This window comes from Hermetia illucens, chromosome 1 (assembly GCF_905115235.1).
Source record: "Hermetia illucens chromosome 1, iHerIll2.2.curated.20191125, whole genome shotgun sequence".
Classification (NCBI taxonomy): domain Eukaryota; kingdom Metazoa; phylum Arthropoda; class Insecta; order Diptera; family Stratiomyidae; genus Hermetia; species Hermetia illucens.
In genome coordinates, this window is record NC_051849.1 from 198,803,025 (window position 1) to 198,820,329 (window position 17,305).

Sequence of the window (17,305 nt, forward strand, 5' to 3'; positions counted from 1 at the left end):
AATGTTACCGATACCCTAATTGATCGTTCCAGTCCGGGCATGGGGAAAGTTGAAGCCTCTTTTGCTAAGGGATCCGAGATTTCATTTCCCTCTACACCACAATGACCAGAGTAAAGCACCGTATTGAATCTAGAAACAGAATCGGATTCTACATTCCTGAACGATTTTTGAAGTGATCAAAGTACTGCCCAACGCCTTCAATGCAGCTTGACTATTGCTACAGATTGCGATGCGTCTACCCTTCAACCGCTCGTCAATCATCCAGGTTGCTGTCCTTAGGATCGTATACACTTCAGTCTGAAAGATCGTTGTGTATTGTCCCAAAGGAATAGCCCACTGATGAAGGGAGTAAGTTGCTCCCGAAACATATATATACACAATAAAATAAAATTGTAGTTTGGAGTAAGCTAGTGGTCTATCAATTCCATACCCTCCTTTAGCATTGCCGGATAGATGCCATCCATGCCAGGTGCTTTGAAATGTTCAAAGGACAGTATGGCAGCTCTCACCTTTTCATGGGTAACAATCGCTATTGCAGTTTGCAGCACTTGCGTGTTGAAGGGGTTGCAAGAACCGTCAATTCTCCCCCTACCACTTCTCTCACCCGTTCTTCCCGGTGGTGTACTTCCAGGAGGGTCTGTACTCAATTCAGTCTGGAGCTCGTGAAAGTACCGTCGGGTTTTCTAAGAGAGTCCAACTTGGCCGACTCATCCCTTCTAAGGACTCTGCACAGTCCTGAAGTCTCTCTTTCGCCTTCCAGTTCCTTACAGTACGCTCTAAAGAAGTCTCGTTTCGAACACCTAACGAGCCTCTTATATTCATGTTGCGAGTTCCTGAAATTTAACCAGTCTTCGTTCTTATTACTTTTGCAAGCCCAGTTCAGAAGTCGCCTGTCTGATGTCCTTAGTTTATGCAATTCCCGGGTCCACTTAGGAACTGTTTTACAGCTTTGGCCTCGGGAAATAGAATAAGCCTCTTCATAGCACTCTAAAAGTGTGCAGTTCAGAGTTTTCAATTCATCGTCCAGCGCCAAAGGAGTGCTTAGTCGCCTAGGGAACTGTACTTTATTGCCAAGAAGTTCATTGAACTTTGTGCAATCCGTTTTCTTACTGCGCTTTGTACTGCAGGCTGTTCGCTTGCAATAGTCAGATTGAGTTCTAGGTATCGGTGAGCTGACAGTGAGACCCCGTCTGGCACTCGCCAATGTGTAATCAACTCTAACACTTTTGAGGTACAGATTGTTAGGTCAATTACTTCGCTTCTTCTCGGTCCCACGAACATAGGGGTGCACCCTACCTTTGCAGTCATAAGACCAGTTGAAGTGATAAAATCAAATAGCTTCCTTCCTCCTCTTGGATGTCATTTGCTACTGCCCCAACTAATATGTTGAGCATTCGCATCGCAACCTATTAAGAGTTCGAGACCACCTGATTCTGCATACGCCAACTTAGTCTAATGTTTTAAGGATAAACAGTCCGCGTGTGACAGGGTTTCCCCCTAAACTGTACCGCTAGAGACTCGATCCCCTCGTGTTTGATTTCCCTGAGAAAAGCCGCAGTTTTCATATCCTCATCTATGAAAAATCTCATCTCATCCCGCAGGGCATTCGTCTGTTTTCCACTTACCACCTTGACTGGTTCGCGGTGTCCGGTTTGCATAAATTCAATGATTCGAACTGGCATCAAGTCAGTTCCGTTCACGTCACTGGCTTCGCTTCCTTTCACCGGTTCCTTGGAAGGCGTAGGAGAAGTTACTAGAAGGTAGGATTCACTCTGTAGTCCCCTCACCAGTGCACCCCCCATACGAGGGCTGCAGCTTGCGCATACGTCCTCTTCCTTCCCGCCTTCATGTCCATATTCCTATGGGAGCTGATTTGATCACCTCCCGGCACAACGGTCCTAATCCCCGCGGGACGCGTGGATGTAAGCTCTGGTGCGGAACACAATAAAGTGTTGGCCACAATAGATAATAATAATAAAAATAATCATTGGCGCAACAATCCAATTGGATCAGGGCCTTGAAGTGTGTTAGAGCACTTCATTCAAGACCGTAACGGTACACTACAGAACACTGTAGGAGGCAATGTGGTCAGCATTGCGCTCGCCCGAGATTATTACCTTGATTTGACTCAGGTACTCATTCACAGCTGAGTCGACTGGTATCCGACGTCAAATCACGATACAAACCTCACTACCAACAGTGAGATTTGAACCGCGGCTTTCCGTAGGACAGCTTTGTGCTCTAACCATGCAGCCCTCCGGACACAACAGATGCGTTGGTCTTCTGCTTCTTGCATACATTACCGCTGACAGAAGAGACAGGTGCGTCCAGTGTGGATCTCACCGGTGTTTCCAGTTTATCTCCACCTTCCCCGAAAATTCCGCTTCCTATCGTCCGATTTCTCTGGACGTTACAGCCACGTCCATGTCTACATTCCCAAGGTGCTTCATCTTCCTTCGCAGTGCCCTCTTCTGCCGACGACTTAGGGTCTTTCCAGGTTAGGGTCTTACAGGTCACGGTGTCCGGGCCACTTGGATTCATTTCCACATACCGGCGTTAAACCAATAGCGTCCACACCGCCAGCTTCCCTTTTATCCGCTCTTCCCGGTTCAGATCTCGGCTTCACTTGTTCATCATCGATGAACGACTGCATGAGCAAAGAGAGTGCTCCTTGCAGGAGAGGAGTTCCAGCGAAATTAGGAACCATTATTGGGGCGGCATATGATGACGCAAAATGTTACGTGCTGGAGCAAAGTGAAATCTTAGAGGTATTTGAAGTTGGAGTCCTCCAAGGATGTATTTTGTCAGCGATACTTTATCTCTTCATTCTCTCAAACACATTAACTACGTAGATAACATATGTTTGCACTCTTACAGAGTCATGGACCGATGAGCAAGGAAAGCAGAGAAAAGAAAGAAAATCTTATACTGGAAGTAGCCTCAAACAATCATTTGCGGACGACCTAGCCCTTATTACCGACAAGTTTGCGGACACAGTATGTGACCGCTTGAATACAACTCTGCATGAAATCCATAGTTGGTGCCCCCGCAATGGACTCACGGTGAACGCTAGGAAGACTGAATTAGTTAGTTCGCTAGGAACATCAGGTGGAGCAGCTATACGCTACCCACCTTAGCAGGGGCGGAAATCCAGCTGGCAAAAACAATCAAGTATTTAGGAGAACTCCAAGTTAACGTGGAAGCACCATATCCAGGAACAATATCAGAAATCCTGCAGATTGCTCTGGTGCTGTAGGAATAGGAGAGGTAAGACTTTCACCAAAACCGATACACTGGATGTATGGTGCCCGAGACTGAACTATGCTAGCTGCAGGAAGCTGCTAACGCAGATTTGGAGGCTTGATTGCCTAAGTATAACTGGAGCAATGAGTACTACGCCAACTGCGGCACTTGAAGCTATCCTAAATCTACCCCCTTCACTTCATCATACAGTCATGCGTCTATCTTCCTTGACATACATCCGGTACCTCTGATGCCGGCCGACCATATGGTTTCCAGATTCATCTTTGGAAAGACATACACTGTCGTAATCACCTTAAGAGAATAATTGTCGATAAATGGTCATGAGTCTTTTCAGATTATATACTTAATAATCTTCACCGACGGGTGAGTAATGTGGCGCAGGGGTGTTCTTGGGGAATCCGATTATGGAACTGGCGCGACCCCTCCGAAAAATGACCATATTCTAGGCGGAGATATATGCCATTTCATTGGCAGCAGAAGAATTTCTGGAGGGGTCGAATCTGTTTCGATAGTCATTCGCCATTATCAGCACTAAACAGCAACAGCAAGCTAGTTGGTGTGGAGTTGTCATCAGGTGTTGCTAAAACTTGCCTGACTGAACTAAACATTCCTGAGGTGGGTGCCGGGGTACTCAAACATCGCTGGTAATGAGGAAATTAACAAACTGGCTCGCCGAGGGTCTGGATCCACAATGGTGTGGCCAGAAACAGCTTTTGAAATCCGACCATCCACTGTCAAGTTTACTCTGAAGGATGAAATTACAAGGATTCATGCATACGAGTGGAGAAATTTGACCTCGTGCCGGCAGGCGAAAATCCTTGTGAAAGCACCTGGGGTTGCCAGAGCGGCATTTTTGTTGTCCCTTAAAATCCTAGTAGGGCTTTTAACGGGATCATCATCATCATCAACGGCGCAACAACTGGTATCCGGTCTAGGGCTGCCTTAATAAGGAACTCCAGACATCCCGGTTTTGCGCCGAGGTCCACCAATTCGATATCCCTAAAAGCTGTCTGGCGTCCTGGCCCACGCCATCGCTCCATCTTAGGCAGGGTCTGCCTCGTCTTCTTTTCCTACCATAGATATTGCCCTTATAGACTTTCCGGGTGGGATCATCTTCATCCATACGGATTAAGTGACCCGCCCACCGTAACCTATTGAGCCGGATTTTATCCACAACCGGACAGTCATGGAATCGCTCATAGATTTCGTCATTGTGTAGGCTACGGAATCGTCCATCCTCATGTAGGGGGCCAAAAATTCTTCGGAGGATTCTTCTCTCGAACGCGGCCAAGAGTTCGCAATTTTTCTTGCTAAGAACCCAAGTTTCCGAGGAATACATGAGGACTGGCAAGATCATAGTCTTGTACAGTAAGAGCTTTGACCCTATGGTGAGACGTTTCGAGCGGAACAGTCTTTGTAAGCTGAAATAGGCTCTGTTGGCTGACAACAACCGTGCGCGGATTTCATCATCGTAGTTGTTATCGGTTGTGACTCTCGATCCTAGATAGGAGAAATTGTCAACGGTCTCAAAGTTGTATTCTCCTATCCTTATCCTTGTTCGTGTTTGTGTTTGACCAGTGCGGTTTGATGTTGTTGGTTGATTCGTCTTCGGTGCTGACGTTGCCACCATATACTTTGTCTTGCCTTCATTGATGTGCAGCCCAAGATCTCGCGCCGCCTGCTCGATCTGGATGAAGGCAGTTTGTACGTCTCGGGTGGTTCTTCCCATGATGTCGATATCGTCAGCATAGGCCAGTAGTTGGGTGGACTTGAAGAGGATCGTACCTCTTGCATTCACCTCAGCATCACGGATCACTTTCTCGAGGGCCAGGTTAAAGAGGACGCATGATAGCGCATCCCCTTGTCGTAGACCGTTGTTGATGTCGAATGGTCTTGAGAGTGATCCTGCTGTTTTTATCTGGCCTCGCACGTTGGTCAGGGTCAGCCTAGTCAGTCTTATTAATTTCGTCGGGATACCGAATTCTCTCATGGCCGTGTACAGTTTTACCCTGGCTATGCTATCATAGGCGGCTTTAAAGTCGATGAACAGGTGGTGCAACTGTTGTCCATATTCCAACAGTTTTTCCATCGCCTGCCGCAGAGAGAAAATCTGATCTGTTGCTGATTTGCCTGGAGTGAAGCCTCTTTGGTATGGGCCAATGATGTTCTGGGCGTATGGGGCTATCCGGCCTAGCAAGATAGTGGAGAATATCTTATAGATGGTACTCAGCAACGTGATACCTCCATAATTACTGCACTGTGTGATATCTCCCTTTTTATGTATGAGACAGATTATGCCTCGTTGCCAATCGTCAGGCATTGATTCGCTGTCCCATACCTTGAGCACAAGTTGATGAACCACTTGGTGTAACTGGTCGCCTCCATATTTAACCAATTCGGCTGTAATTCCATCGGCTCCTGGCGACTTATGATTTTTTAGCCGATGAATTGCACGGACTGTTTTTCCTAAACTTGGTGGTGGCAGTATTTGTCCGTCGTCTTCAGTTGGCGGGACCTCCAACTCGCCGTTGTTCTGGTTGTTCAGTAGCTCATCAAAGTACTCAACCCATCGCTCTAATATGCCCATTCTGTCGGAAATCAGATTTCCCTCTTTGTCTCGGCAGGATGAGCATCGAGGTGTATAAGGCTTCATCCTGCTGACTTGTTGGTAAAACTTCCGCGCCTGGTGCGGTTGCTCCCTGTACTTTTCTAGTTCACAGACTTGTTGGTTCTCCCAGGCTTCCTTTTTCCGTCTGTGAAGTCGCTTCTCCGCTCGACGGAGTTCGTGATAAGTCTCTGCGCGTGCCTGCGTTCTTTGAGAATGCAACATTACTCGGTATGCGGCATTCTTCCGTTCCGTTGCTAGCCTACATTCATCGTCAAACCAGCCGTTCCGACTCCTTTTGCGGCTGGGACCAAGTATATTTGTGGCCGTATCCATGATAACGTTCTTCAGGTGGTTGTGAAGATCATTAGTTGATGCTTCATCTCCAGGTCCTCTGTTGACTGCGGTTATTGCGGCATCCATTTCCCTCTTATAGGTGTCGCGGAGGGTTGTGTTGGGGATGGCTTCAGTGTTCACTCTCACCTGATTGTCAGAGGGGATTCTAGGTGGTATTGTTATTCGGGCTCGGAGCACCATGCCAACGAGATAGTGATCCGAGTCTATATTGGCCCCCCTATATGTTCTGACATTCATCAAGGCTGAGAGGTGGCGGCGTTCGATCAACACGTGGTCAATTTGGTTGAAAGTGGTCCCGTCTGGAGAGGCCCACGTATGTTTGTGGACCGCTTTCCGCGCAAACCAGGTACTTCCAACAACCATTTCGTGTGACCCTGCTAATTGAATAGTCCGCAGTCCGTTATCATTTGTTTTATCGTGTAAGCTATGGGAGCCAACGTATCGCCTGAATACGGACTCCTTCCCTACTTGGCTGTTAAAATCCCCAAGTATGATTTTGATATCATATCTGGGACAGGCTTCGAGGGTTCTTTCTACTGCCTCGTAGAAGATATCCTTCTCCGACTCTGCAGTCTCCTCTGTAGGGGCGTGAACGTTTATGAGGCTTATATTTCTAAACTTGCCTCGCAAGCGCAGAGTGCATAGCCGTTCGCTTATGCTTTCAAAGCCGATAACAGCAGGTTTCATTTTTTGGCTGACTAAGAAACCTACTCCGAGCACATGGTTTACTGGATGACCGCTATAATATATGGTGTAGTGGCTCTTCTCCAGGAAACCGGTCCCTGTCCATCGCATCTCTTGCAACGCTGTTATATCAGCCCTATATTGGGACAAGGTATCGGCTAGCTGCTTATCAGCTTCATCTCTGTACAGGGAGCGCACGTTCCATGAGAAAATGCGCCAATCGTTGTTCCTTTGTCGTTGCCGGGTCCGTCGTTTTAAAATCCGTCCTATCCGAGGCTCCTGTTGTGGCTTCGTAACATGTTGTTTTCCGTGTAGGGTTGTCAGCCCTACCCAACCCCCAACCTGGAGGACCAGTTGGTACAATTTGTCCCGTTTTTAGGCGCGGGAGACTCGCTCGGGATACTGCTCCTTAAACTACCATAGGAAAAGACTGGGGTGGTAGTTTCGGCTATGTGCAGCCAATGTGAGGAGGAGGGGGAGACGGTCCTGCAATTTTTATGCTTGGCCTCCTAAGATCTTAGAGGAAGACACCTTGGTAAGGTTTTCTTCAATGAAGAATCTGCACACTCCCTGCATTTGGAGAATATTTCCAGATTCGCTAAAGCCTGCGAACGCCGTAGGCGGGAAGCCATTGAATAGGTGATTTACGGAGATAGCACAGTGGGCCTAACAATGGCCTGAGTGCTAGGAGCTGCGGCTTCTCGAGTAAGCTAAACTAAGTCTCAAAAAATGGACACCGCGGAAACATTCTATAGGAGAAAAGAAAAGTCTGGCAAGAACAAAGTCAGAAGCCATATACGCTATTTAAGGAAAGAAATAAAGAGGCAAAAAAGTACACACTTGGATATTACTCAAGGCATGAAGAATGTACTGAAGAATCAAGGGATTAAGGGTTGAATGTATTTTTTTTAAATTCGATGTTCTTTTATTATTCTTTTGGCAATCAAAGTGTAGACCAATTATGTCATGTATGCATTCTTTATTGTTCTACATTTAAGACACTTACATCAGGACACATTTATACAGATTTTCCTATATTATATTGATCCATTGTTTCATAGTTATCGTAGTCACATTATGTTTCATTTAAAATTACTTATCAAAATACAAGTCAACAATTAAAATTAAAATTTAAAAAATTTGCTAATTAAGCTGAGTAAAAGCTCGATACATTACAATCCAGTGTACTGCAGATAAAATATGTTCATAAAACATATTTTAAAAAATAAATTATCACAAACAACTGAACTCGATGTCATTGGTCGCACAAGTTACAAATAACAGACGGATTGAAATCACAAAGTGATTTATGTTTATATTGCACATTAAAACAGCCCAACTAAAGCCATACTTCCAAGCGATCCAGCAGCAATTCCCAGACCAAGACAAGCCGCCATCATAGAGGATGCCATTTCTTTTTCGTGTTGCATTACCATCCTAGAAAAGGGATACATTTTACCATATTGATTCTCTTACATCTATAAATATTCGGTACTTACTTGGGAGCCATTATCAAAGATATATTCGTTATGTATCCATTGGAAACAGCAAATGCAGCTAATATCAGAATAAATACATAATCTGAGTGGATAACAATTGGTAAAAATTTATGGAGCGTTGAATATCCCATCATAAGAATTGGTATGAAGGCAGTGCGAATGGTAGTTATTAACACTATCAAATGCGGTTTGTTCCTCGGCTGGAATTAAGTTATTTTAGATTGAATGAGGAAATCCTGAATATTTTGGGCGTTTCTTACCTTCTCTATTATTCCAGCCAGGATTCTCCCTAAATAATCGCCCGAATTAAAGAGCAAATAATTTACTACTGGCGTGAAGTACACATCTGTGAAAATTAGAATGGTGCAGTCAGAAAAAAACTCGATTAAAGAAAATTGTTGAAGCTTACCATTCCATGGATGCCCTTGTCCATGATTTGTTGATTGTACCAATACCGTAACTGCTGGATAGACACACAATGTCACAGCAAAAACGTAGAATAAGGAAAATGCATATAAGTAAATTTTTCCGATCACTTCTCTGTAATTTGGCTGTAAGGTATCATTCACGTCTTGCAGGCTCGTTGAAGACCCGATTTGTTTATGAGCTTGATTCTGATAAAACCGGAAAAACAGTGTCTTCGACATTATTACATAACAGGCCAATGATATGATGACTGTCAGAGTTCCGATAGAGAAGTATACAAATGCAGTAGTTTTTGGAGGGGCCCCAAAAGTAAGTGAAATAATATCGGAGAGTGCTGAAAATATACCACTAAGTGCTTGACCACTGACTACGGCGGTCATATATTCGGACGGAAATAGACCAGCTAAACCCATTAGAGCACCAGTCAGAGTAGCTGCAGCACCTGTTAAGAAGATAACCAAGTTAAGAAACAAACCTGTTCACTATAAATTAATTGAAAACATGCAATACTTACTATTGATGAAAACGGCTATAGTTAGAGTCAATATATAGAATCCATATTGCCAGCTATCTGTTTCTACTTCTACAAATGCCGTTGTTACGATGAAAAATAACAACATCATAACCATGGACCCAATCATTCGAAGCTTAAGTGGAATTAAATGGCTAACCAGAGCATTTATTATGAGGAACGCAGTTCCGGGAATGGATCCCGCAACTGTGAGATCAGAAGTAATAGTTCGTTGGATTGGAGTTAAAACAGTTGTACTATTGTCGGTTACATTGTGAAATTTGAATATCCAGTACTGTAAGAAACAATAAAATTACTGTTTAGTGATATTAAAAATATTATTTAAAGTAAGCTTTGAGATTTGTGGAGGGAGATTGCATAATATTAAAATTCAAGGAAATGTACATAGACCGATCGTATATGATCAGTATTTCATCAGTCTGGCGTCAGTCAGAATGACAAAATTATAGCAAACTGATCGTCTAGAGTATTTTTATGGCAAGGATTGACAGAGTGATGGCAATTTAACTTTTTAAATAAAATCGATTACTCCGGCTGGCTTCCGAATGGTTCGAATGTTATTATAAATTTATGCGGCAAAGACTCCATTTTTGTCGTTTACATTGGCACGTCAATCCATTGTTGGGCCTGGGAAAGGTGATCTGTGATACAGACGTTAATGAAAGAGGCACCATCGCCTTAGTCCACCCAGCTACTCGCCTATGCTGACGATATTGATATTATGGGAAGAACAATCCGAGATGTACAAACTGCCTTTATCCAGATCGAGCAGGCCACGCAAGATCTTGGACTGCGCAATAATGAATGCGAGACGAAGTACATGATGGAAACTTCAGCCGACCAAAGAAGTGACAACATCAAATGGCACTAGTCAAATAAGAACAATAAAGGTGGAAGACTACAACTTTGAGACGGTTGATAATTTCCCCTATTTAGGGTCGAAAATCACAACCGATAACAGCTGCGACGATGAAATCCGCGCACGTCATTTCAGCTTGCAAAAACTGTTTCGCTCGAAACGTCTCACCATAGGGCATAGCTCTTACTGTACAAGACAATGATCTTGCCAGTCTCCATGTATTCCTCGGAGACTTGGGTTCTTAGCAAGAAAAATTGTAAACTCTTGGCCGCGTTCGAGAGTAGAACCCTCCGAAGAATTTTTGGCCTCCTACATGAGGATGGACGATTCCGTAGCCTACATAACGACGAAATCTATGAGCGATACTATGACCGTCAGGTTGTGGATAAAATCCGGCACAATAGGTTACGGTGAGCGGATCACTTAATCCATATGGACAAGGATGATCCCACCCGAAAAGTCTATAAGGGCAATATCTATGGTAGAAAAGGAAGACGGAGCAGACCCTGCCTGAGATGGAGCGATGGCGTAGGCCAGGAGGCTAGGCAGCTATGGGGGATATTGGTTGTTGCACCGTTGATGATCCCGAATTATTGATAACAAGGGATAACATGCCAACAAAGTTTCACTTCGATAAGAAGTTTGAACACATTGGAGTAACAAGGCAAACTGGAAGAGCCAGAACCCTTCTTCTTAAAAAATGAAGAGGAACGGTTGACGTAGCTATACTGGGCGGGCCTACCAGGAATGGAGCAGGCCAGGGTGCTTATCAGGAGATACGAACCCAAGCGCACAAAGGATTGCTTAAACCTCACCAAAAAGAAACTCAGAATCATAGTATGAATTGTCACTGGTCACTGTCGGCTAAATTATCACCTAGGGACGCTAAGGATATCTACGGACACTGCCTGCAGGTTCTGTGCGGAGGGTGACGAAACCCATATACATGTTCTGGGACAGTGTCCGGCACACGTTCAAAGTAGGTCGTGGCATTTGGGAGAACACTTAATACCAGATGAAAAGTTGAAAGATATGGAAATTGAGAATGTACTAAAATTCCTAACGGTTATAGACTTGCTTGAGATATTATGATTAATAGGTACACTATAACCAGCCAAAGGAGCAGAAAAGTTATTTAAGGACGTGGTGGGACTTCCTCTTAACAGAAGACACGAACGAGTGGCTCAGGCAGTACTGTTCCTCCCTCAGCGATGTGTGAGAGATGCACGACTAACCCAGAAAAGGGTCTCTGAGCTACCATCGTTAAAAAAGTGCTTCCTCTGGCTTCCAGAAGAAGGGTGGAATGTTGCTGGGGTTTTGGAACAACTTGGTGTGCAGAATAACCTCAATACTTCCTGGATGCTGCTAGGCAGCGAAACAGGAGAGAGAGCCGATAGGGCGGGAACTTTTTTCACTATCGGTGTTTCCGAACCCGATGTTAAGAAGGTTCGGAAAAAATCTGGCTACCGACTCTACTACGGGCTAGGGACCGTCACTTTACAAGTATCGGCTCCTAAAACCATTGAAGGGGACCTGCAGTCCTCGGCATCTTTATCTGAAACGTAGATGAGTTGCTACATTTCCCAAATAAATTTTCAGCATTGTAAAGGGGCGACTGCATTTATCAGTCGTTGGATCAATAGCTGCAAGACATTTATATGCCTCATACAAGAACTGTGGGTTGTTGGTGGGGTAGTCAGGGGCCTTCCATCATGCTGACCTGTTGTATGCCAATGGAAGTGATCGACCCGCGGTCCTGTCTGGTAGTATCTAAAGACTTCCAGGCTAATTTGATTAACGATCTATGCGATGGCGACATCACATCGGCTAAACTAACCATAAAAAGTCAACATTAAAGAGACACTATGGTGCTCTGCATATTTCCCCTATGACGCAGAGGACGTTATCAGCGGAACATTTATCAGAACTATCCAATATGCCAAAAGTAGAGGCATGGGGGTAATAGCAGGATGTGATGTCAATGCTCACCACATATGCTGCGGATCCGGACTACTGGAGTATCTAGTAGGAGACATCACGATGGCATCCTCTGACATCGCGGCTCTGGTCGGAGAGTGGAGAGTATCAAACGATATCACACTCTCGGATCACAGACGCATTAATTTCGTAATGGGCATGGATCCACCTCCACCCACTCCATTTCGGAAGACAGATTGGGTGACGTATAAAGTAGAATTGAGCCCCCGAGTCACGATCCCTGGGAAGCGCATCAAATCCATTGGTGGAATTGAGAAGAAAACCCAGATGATCACAACTAGCATGAGAGAAGTTTTCGAAGAAAGCTGTCCACTCAAGATGCCAAAGAAGTGTAAAACACCATGGTGGAACTCGGATTTGGCAAAACAGAGGAAAATGACAAGGATGCTCCTCAATCGTGCTCTGAAGTGCGATTTAGACGCTAGCTGGAATCGCTATAAAGAGGCATAGGGGGCTCTAAAGAAGAGCATAAAATCGGCTAAACGATCATCATGGAGACGCTTTTGCGAAGAGACTAACTGCCTTGAAGCTACCTCAAAGCTGAAGCAGATTCTGGTTAAAGAACGTAGCTAGAAACTGGGTTATTTACGTTTAAGGCAAACCATTTGCTTGAAACGCACTTCCCAGACGGCATCCAAAATCTAATCTCGGGGCCAACAGGTGCATGCAGCCCTCAATTGAGAGACTGGCATGCAGAGTAGTATCACTGGAGCGAGTAAAATGGACATTTAACTTGTTTCATAGATACAAGTCTGCAGGTCCGGATGGCATTATTCCTGTATTAGAAATAGAGGGAATGGATCCCCTGGGTCTATATATTCGGAATATATATCGCGCATGCCTAGCACATGCTTATATTCCAATTAATTGGCGTGATGTAAAGGTGTTACTCATTCCCAAACTAGGGAAACCCACCTACACAGACGCAAAAAGCTACCGACCGATCAGTCTAGTGTCTTTTCTACTAAAATGACTAGAAAGACTAGTGGATCGGTTCATAAGGGATACATACATTTCTAAGTGGCCACTTCACCATAGGCAACACGCCTACCAGAAAGGCAAATCCACGGAGACAACATTCCATGAACTCATCGCAAAAATTGAACAGGCGATGTCCGACAAAAATTGAAAAGCCGATGTCTTCGCATTCATGGACATCGAAGGTGCCTTCAATTATTCCTCATTCGCGGCAAGACAGCATGGAATCGAACCGCTGTTAATCAGTTGGATCCTTCACATGCTAGAGTGGAGAAAAATCCACATATCTGTCGGCCAGAAGTCTATTGAAGCATGATGTCTTAGGGGCTGTCCACAGGCAGGGGTTCTCTCTCCACTGTTACGAGGTTAGACAATTAAGTAATGAGACTGATTTTATTGAGACGCCTGTGGTAAACATGCAACCTTCAAATTCCCTTCCCCTTCACCTCTCCATTGATATATCCACCACCACTCTAGCTTGTTTAGTTCGCCTGCTGTGTCGTGTTGAGTAGACGTGTGTTGGTGGTGCTCGTCACGAAAGTGGGGAAACGAGGACATCTCAGTCGAAGCGCTCCAGAAATGTTACGAAGAGTGGAAAACGTGCTGGAATCACTGTATAGCTGCACAAGGGGACTACTTTGAAGGGAATGGCAGAGTTGTAGAATAATTTTAAATATACGGTTTTTATGGAATCAGTCTCATTACTTTCTACTAACCTCGTATGGCTTTGATAATAGATACTCCGCTGTGGCTTCTGGAGGACAAAAACGTCTTCGCGCAAGCATTTTCGGACGACCTAGCCGTAATAATTACCGGTAAGTTTGCAGACACAGTATGTGACCGCTTGAATTCAACTCTGCATGAAATCCACAGTTGGTGCCTCCGCAACAGACAAACAGTCAAGCATTTAGGAGTACATTTCGACTCCAAGTTAACGTGGAAGCACCATATCTAGGAATAATATCAGAAATCTTGCAGATTGCTTTGATGCTGTAGGAATGTGATAGGTAAAACCTGAGGACTTTTACCAAAACGGATACACTGGATGTATACATCCATAATAAAATCCATTTCGATGTATGCATGCATCTTCTGGTGGCCGAAACTGAACTTTTCTAACAGCAGGAAGCTGCTAACGCAGTTTCAGAGGCTTGGTTGCCTAAATATTACTGGAGCAATGAGTACTACGCCGACTGCGGCACTTGAAGCTATCCTAAATCTAAATGTGGGTGCCGGGGCACTCAAACATCGCTGATAATGAGGAGGCTGATAGACACCGAGCGTCTGGATCCTCAATGGTGGGGCTAGAACCAGCTTTTGGAATCCATTGTCAAGTCTACTCTGAAGGGTGAAATTGCAAGGATTCACGCAGCCCAGTGGAGAAATTTGAACTCTTGTTGGTAAGCGAAAATCCTTGCGAAAGAGCCTAGGGTCACTAGAGCGGCATTTTGTTGTCCCTTAAGAAGTGAGACATGAAAATCCTAGTAGGGCTTATAACGGGACGCTGCTCCTTAAATTACCATATGGAAAAGATTGGGGTTGTGGTGTCACCTTGATAAGATTTTCTTCAATGAAGAATCTGCACACTTTCTGCCTCTGGAGAATGTTCTCAGATTTGCTAAAGCCTGCGATCGCCATAGACGGGAGGCCATTGAATAGGAGATTTACGGGGATAGTACAATGGGCCTAACAATGGCCTGAGTGCTCGGAGATGTGGCTTCCGCCAGTAAACTAAACTAACTAACCCCTTAACATAATAATAATAAGTAGTGATAAGCTTGTTTGAGGTAAAAAAATTATCAGATGAAGGTGTCAGATTAAAGTGGCACATGAGATGGAACAAAAGTCACATATGAGTACGCGAAATGTGTGTTTGCCAGAGGAAGCTTCAGGGTTGAAATACCGCTAATCGAGGTTCTGTCCTGTATGGGGCAGATTCAGGGGATCCGGGGTAGCTCTATGAGACCATGTGCTCCAGGAGAATTCTTGGAGGATGTGTTCTTAGCCCGGTTATTTGTAGTTGCCCCCCTTATCGGAGTTTCATGGAGGGGGTATTTGCATTCATATCACGAGCTCTTTATGGGCACAACGATACTGCGCTGTACAACTAGGACGCGATACTGTCTAGTTGCAGCAGAGGTTTTAGATGGCTCTCGTATCCACTGATATGAATCCTGAACGTGCGAGGCTCTGATTGTGGTTGTTAAATCAATCCGGGTCCATAGAGAACCGTGGTATTATGCCTACACAGCAGGGACGTTAAGAGCTTTTGAACGAGTTTTCTGGAGTTGTTTCATATTAGAATGTTTTCTCGCTTTCTTCTCAATATAGTCGTTTGTGCAATAAATTAAATTTGCATTCAAGCATTCCATTCAATAATTCCACTATTCACTGAAAGTATTTCCACGAATATACTATAGATTATGTAAATGAAATGTTTTTCCGCGAATATGCTATAGATTATGTAAACTGCGAGTATTTACTGAAAATATAGCATTTTCCAAATGAGGGAATACTCACTGAAGGAAACTTTTTCATAGAATTTTGATGGTTTGATACAAAAAGCAGATCTTCACATTTTTTCTCGCTAAATCTTCATCCCGTCATTGTGTTTAATTTTATGGCTACCATTTGCTTAGCTCATGATCTGGCAGATTAGGTGCTTGGAGCCCAATGACGCCATTAGCAGATAAAGTTAAACTAGAACAATAACACACCCGACTTTCACGATTACTGGAAATAGTGATATGCATTGAAATTACTTTTCACATTATCGATATTCCTACACGCTCGTAGTTGTTGTTTATTGAAAAGAAGATTGAAATATTTTTTAGATGTGTGGATCCTTTCTCATTTAGCTAATAAAAGAGATACGCTGCTACTGACAGGTTGGCCATAGCTGATTCTGTACTTTCTGTTTAGGAGCCAACTAAGGTTTGAATGATCTAACTTTTCCGCTGCTTACATTTAGGGTAACTCCCAGATAAAGGGTAAGTAGCGAATTCCAGTCTATGCACTTCATTCATTACAATTTTACAACATCTATCAATCCTCATACGCATAAGGAGCTTGAGGAAATGTTTCCCATCAAAATAATCGTTAAATAACCGACTCAGTGAGAGTGCGCCAAGAAACTACGTAGAATCTGATCACTTTCAAGTGCTAACTCGACCACGACAGCTTCTTATCAATCTCGGAACCGTGAAGCACCAGATAATCCTCAGCTGCAAGTGGTACAGTCTTCGCTTATTTCCACTTGTATCAGTGGCGACTGGAATCACGGATGCAATCACTGAGGCACATTACATTTCGGAGCTGCAAAGAGCGACGATTAGTCATAGCTATCTTGGGCTTTGTTGTAACAAACGAATTGGCTGAAACTTGACCCCAGCCACTTGCTCCAATTTGGCACTTGATAGCGCTCACCCGAGTCTGTGATTCGAATTCGATTTCGCTTGGCTTGTTAGTGATAATGGTTACCCTTTGTCTGGATGCGCATTAGCTGCAACCATATGGCGGACACTGTTGGCCGGTGCATGTGCACTGAATCTCTTGAAATGCACCTTGAATCGATAACACTGGAAAACTCACCTCTTCGGCCGTCAGGAAGAAATTCCAAGGCAAGACAGTCGTCACTCCGAGAAGGTAGAAGATGATGTAGCTGAAGTTGAATTTGTCGGCGGGAACACTCTGGGAGAATCGCACCAATTCCGCTTGGGAGTCCGTCCTCACGGTGTTCTTGCTGGTGCCGGGGGTGTCGGTGTAGCTGTTGTCCAGGAAGTCTTCTTCATTTTCACTAGTTTCGCTCTCCTCCAGCAAAGGCCGATTGTTAATGGAAGTGGTCATTTTTGCAAGATCGCTGGGATGCTATAGGGAACGATTATTGTGTAACAAAGCCACTGGTCGATTATCGGTTATCCATTTATAGTTCTGGGGTTGCTGCGAGGTCGATTTTTTTTGCTTCGTTAACGATTTAATTAAATTGATTATCGAATGGTCGCGACGTTCGGAAAGATGCGGGCTCACTACAATAGGACGACACACGAAGTTAGTGGAGGACAGGCATGAAGCTGTCAAAGGGGCACTTGTTTGATTTCGATGTC

At 44.4% G+C, this 17,305-nt stretch overlaps 1 protein-coding gene across 1 annotated transcript; it reads right to left on the bottom strand.

Annotated features, from left to right (window-relative positions):
- Positions 1–7,869: 7,869 nt before the first annotated feature.
- LOC119646166 (equilibrative nucleoside transporter 3) lies at positions 7,870–17,048 on the bottom strand. Its single transcript, XM_038046542.1, has 6 exons — positions 16,794–17,048; positions 9,350–9,641; positions 8,819–9,277; positions 8,670–8,755; positions 8,410–8,609; positions 7,870–8,347 (listed from the first exon to the last, which is right to left on the bottom strand). The coding sequence occupies exons 1-6, from the start codon at positions 17,046–17,048 to the stop codon at positions 8,236–8,238; spliced, it is 1,404 nt and encodes a 467-aa protein (XP_037902470.1). The 3' UTR covers positions 7,870–8,235.
- Between the last annotated feature and the right edge of the window lie 257 nt (positions 17,049–17,305).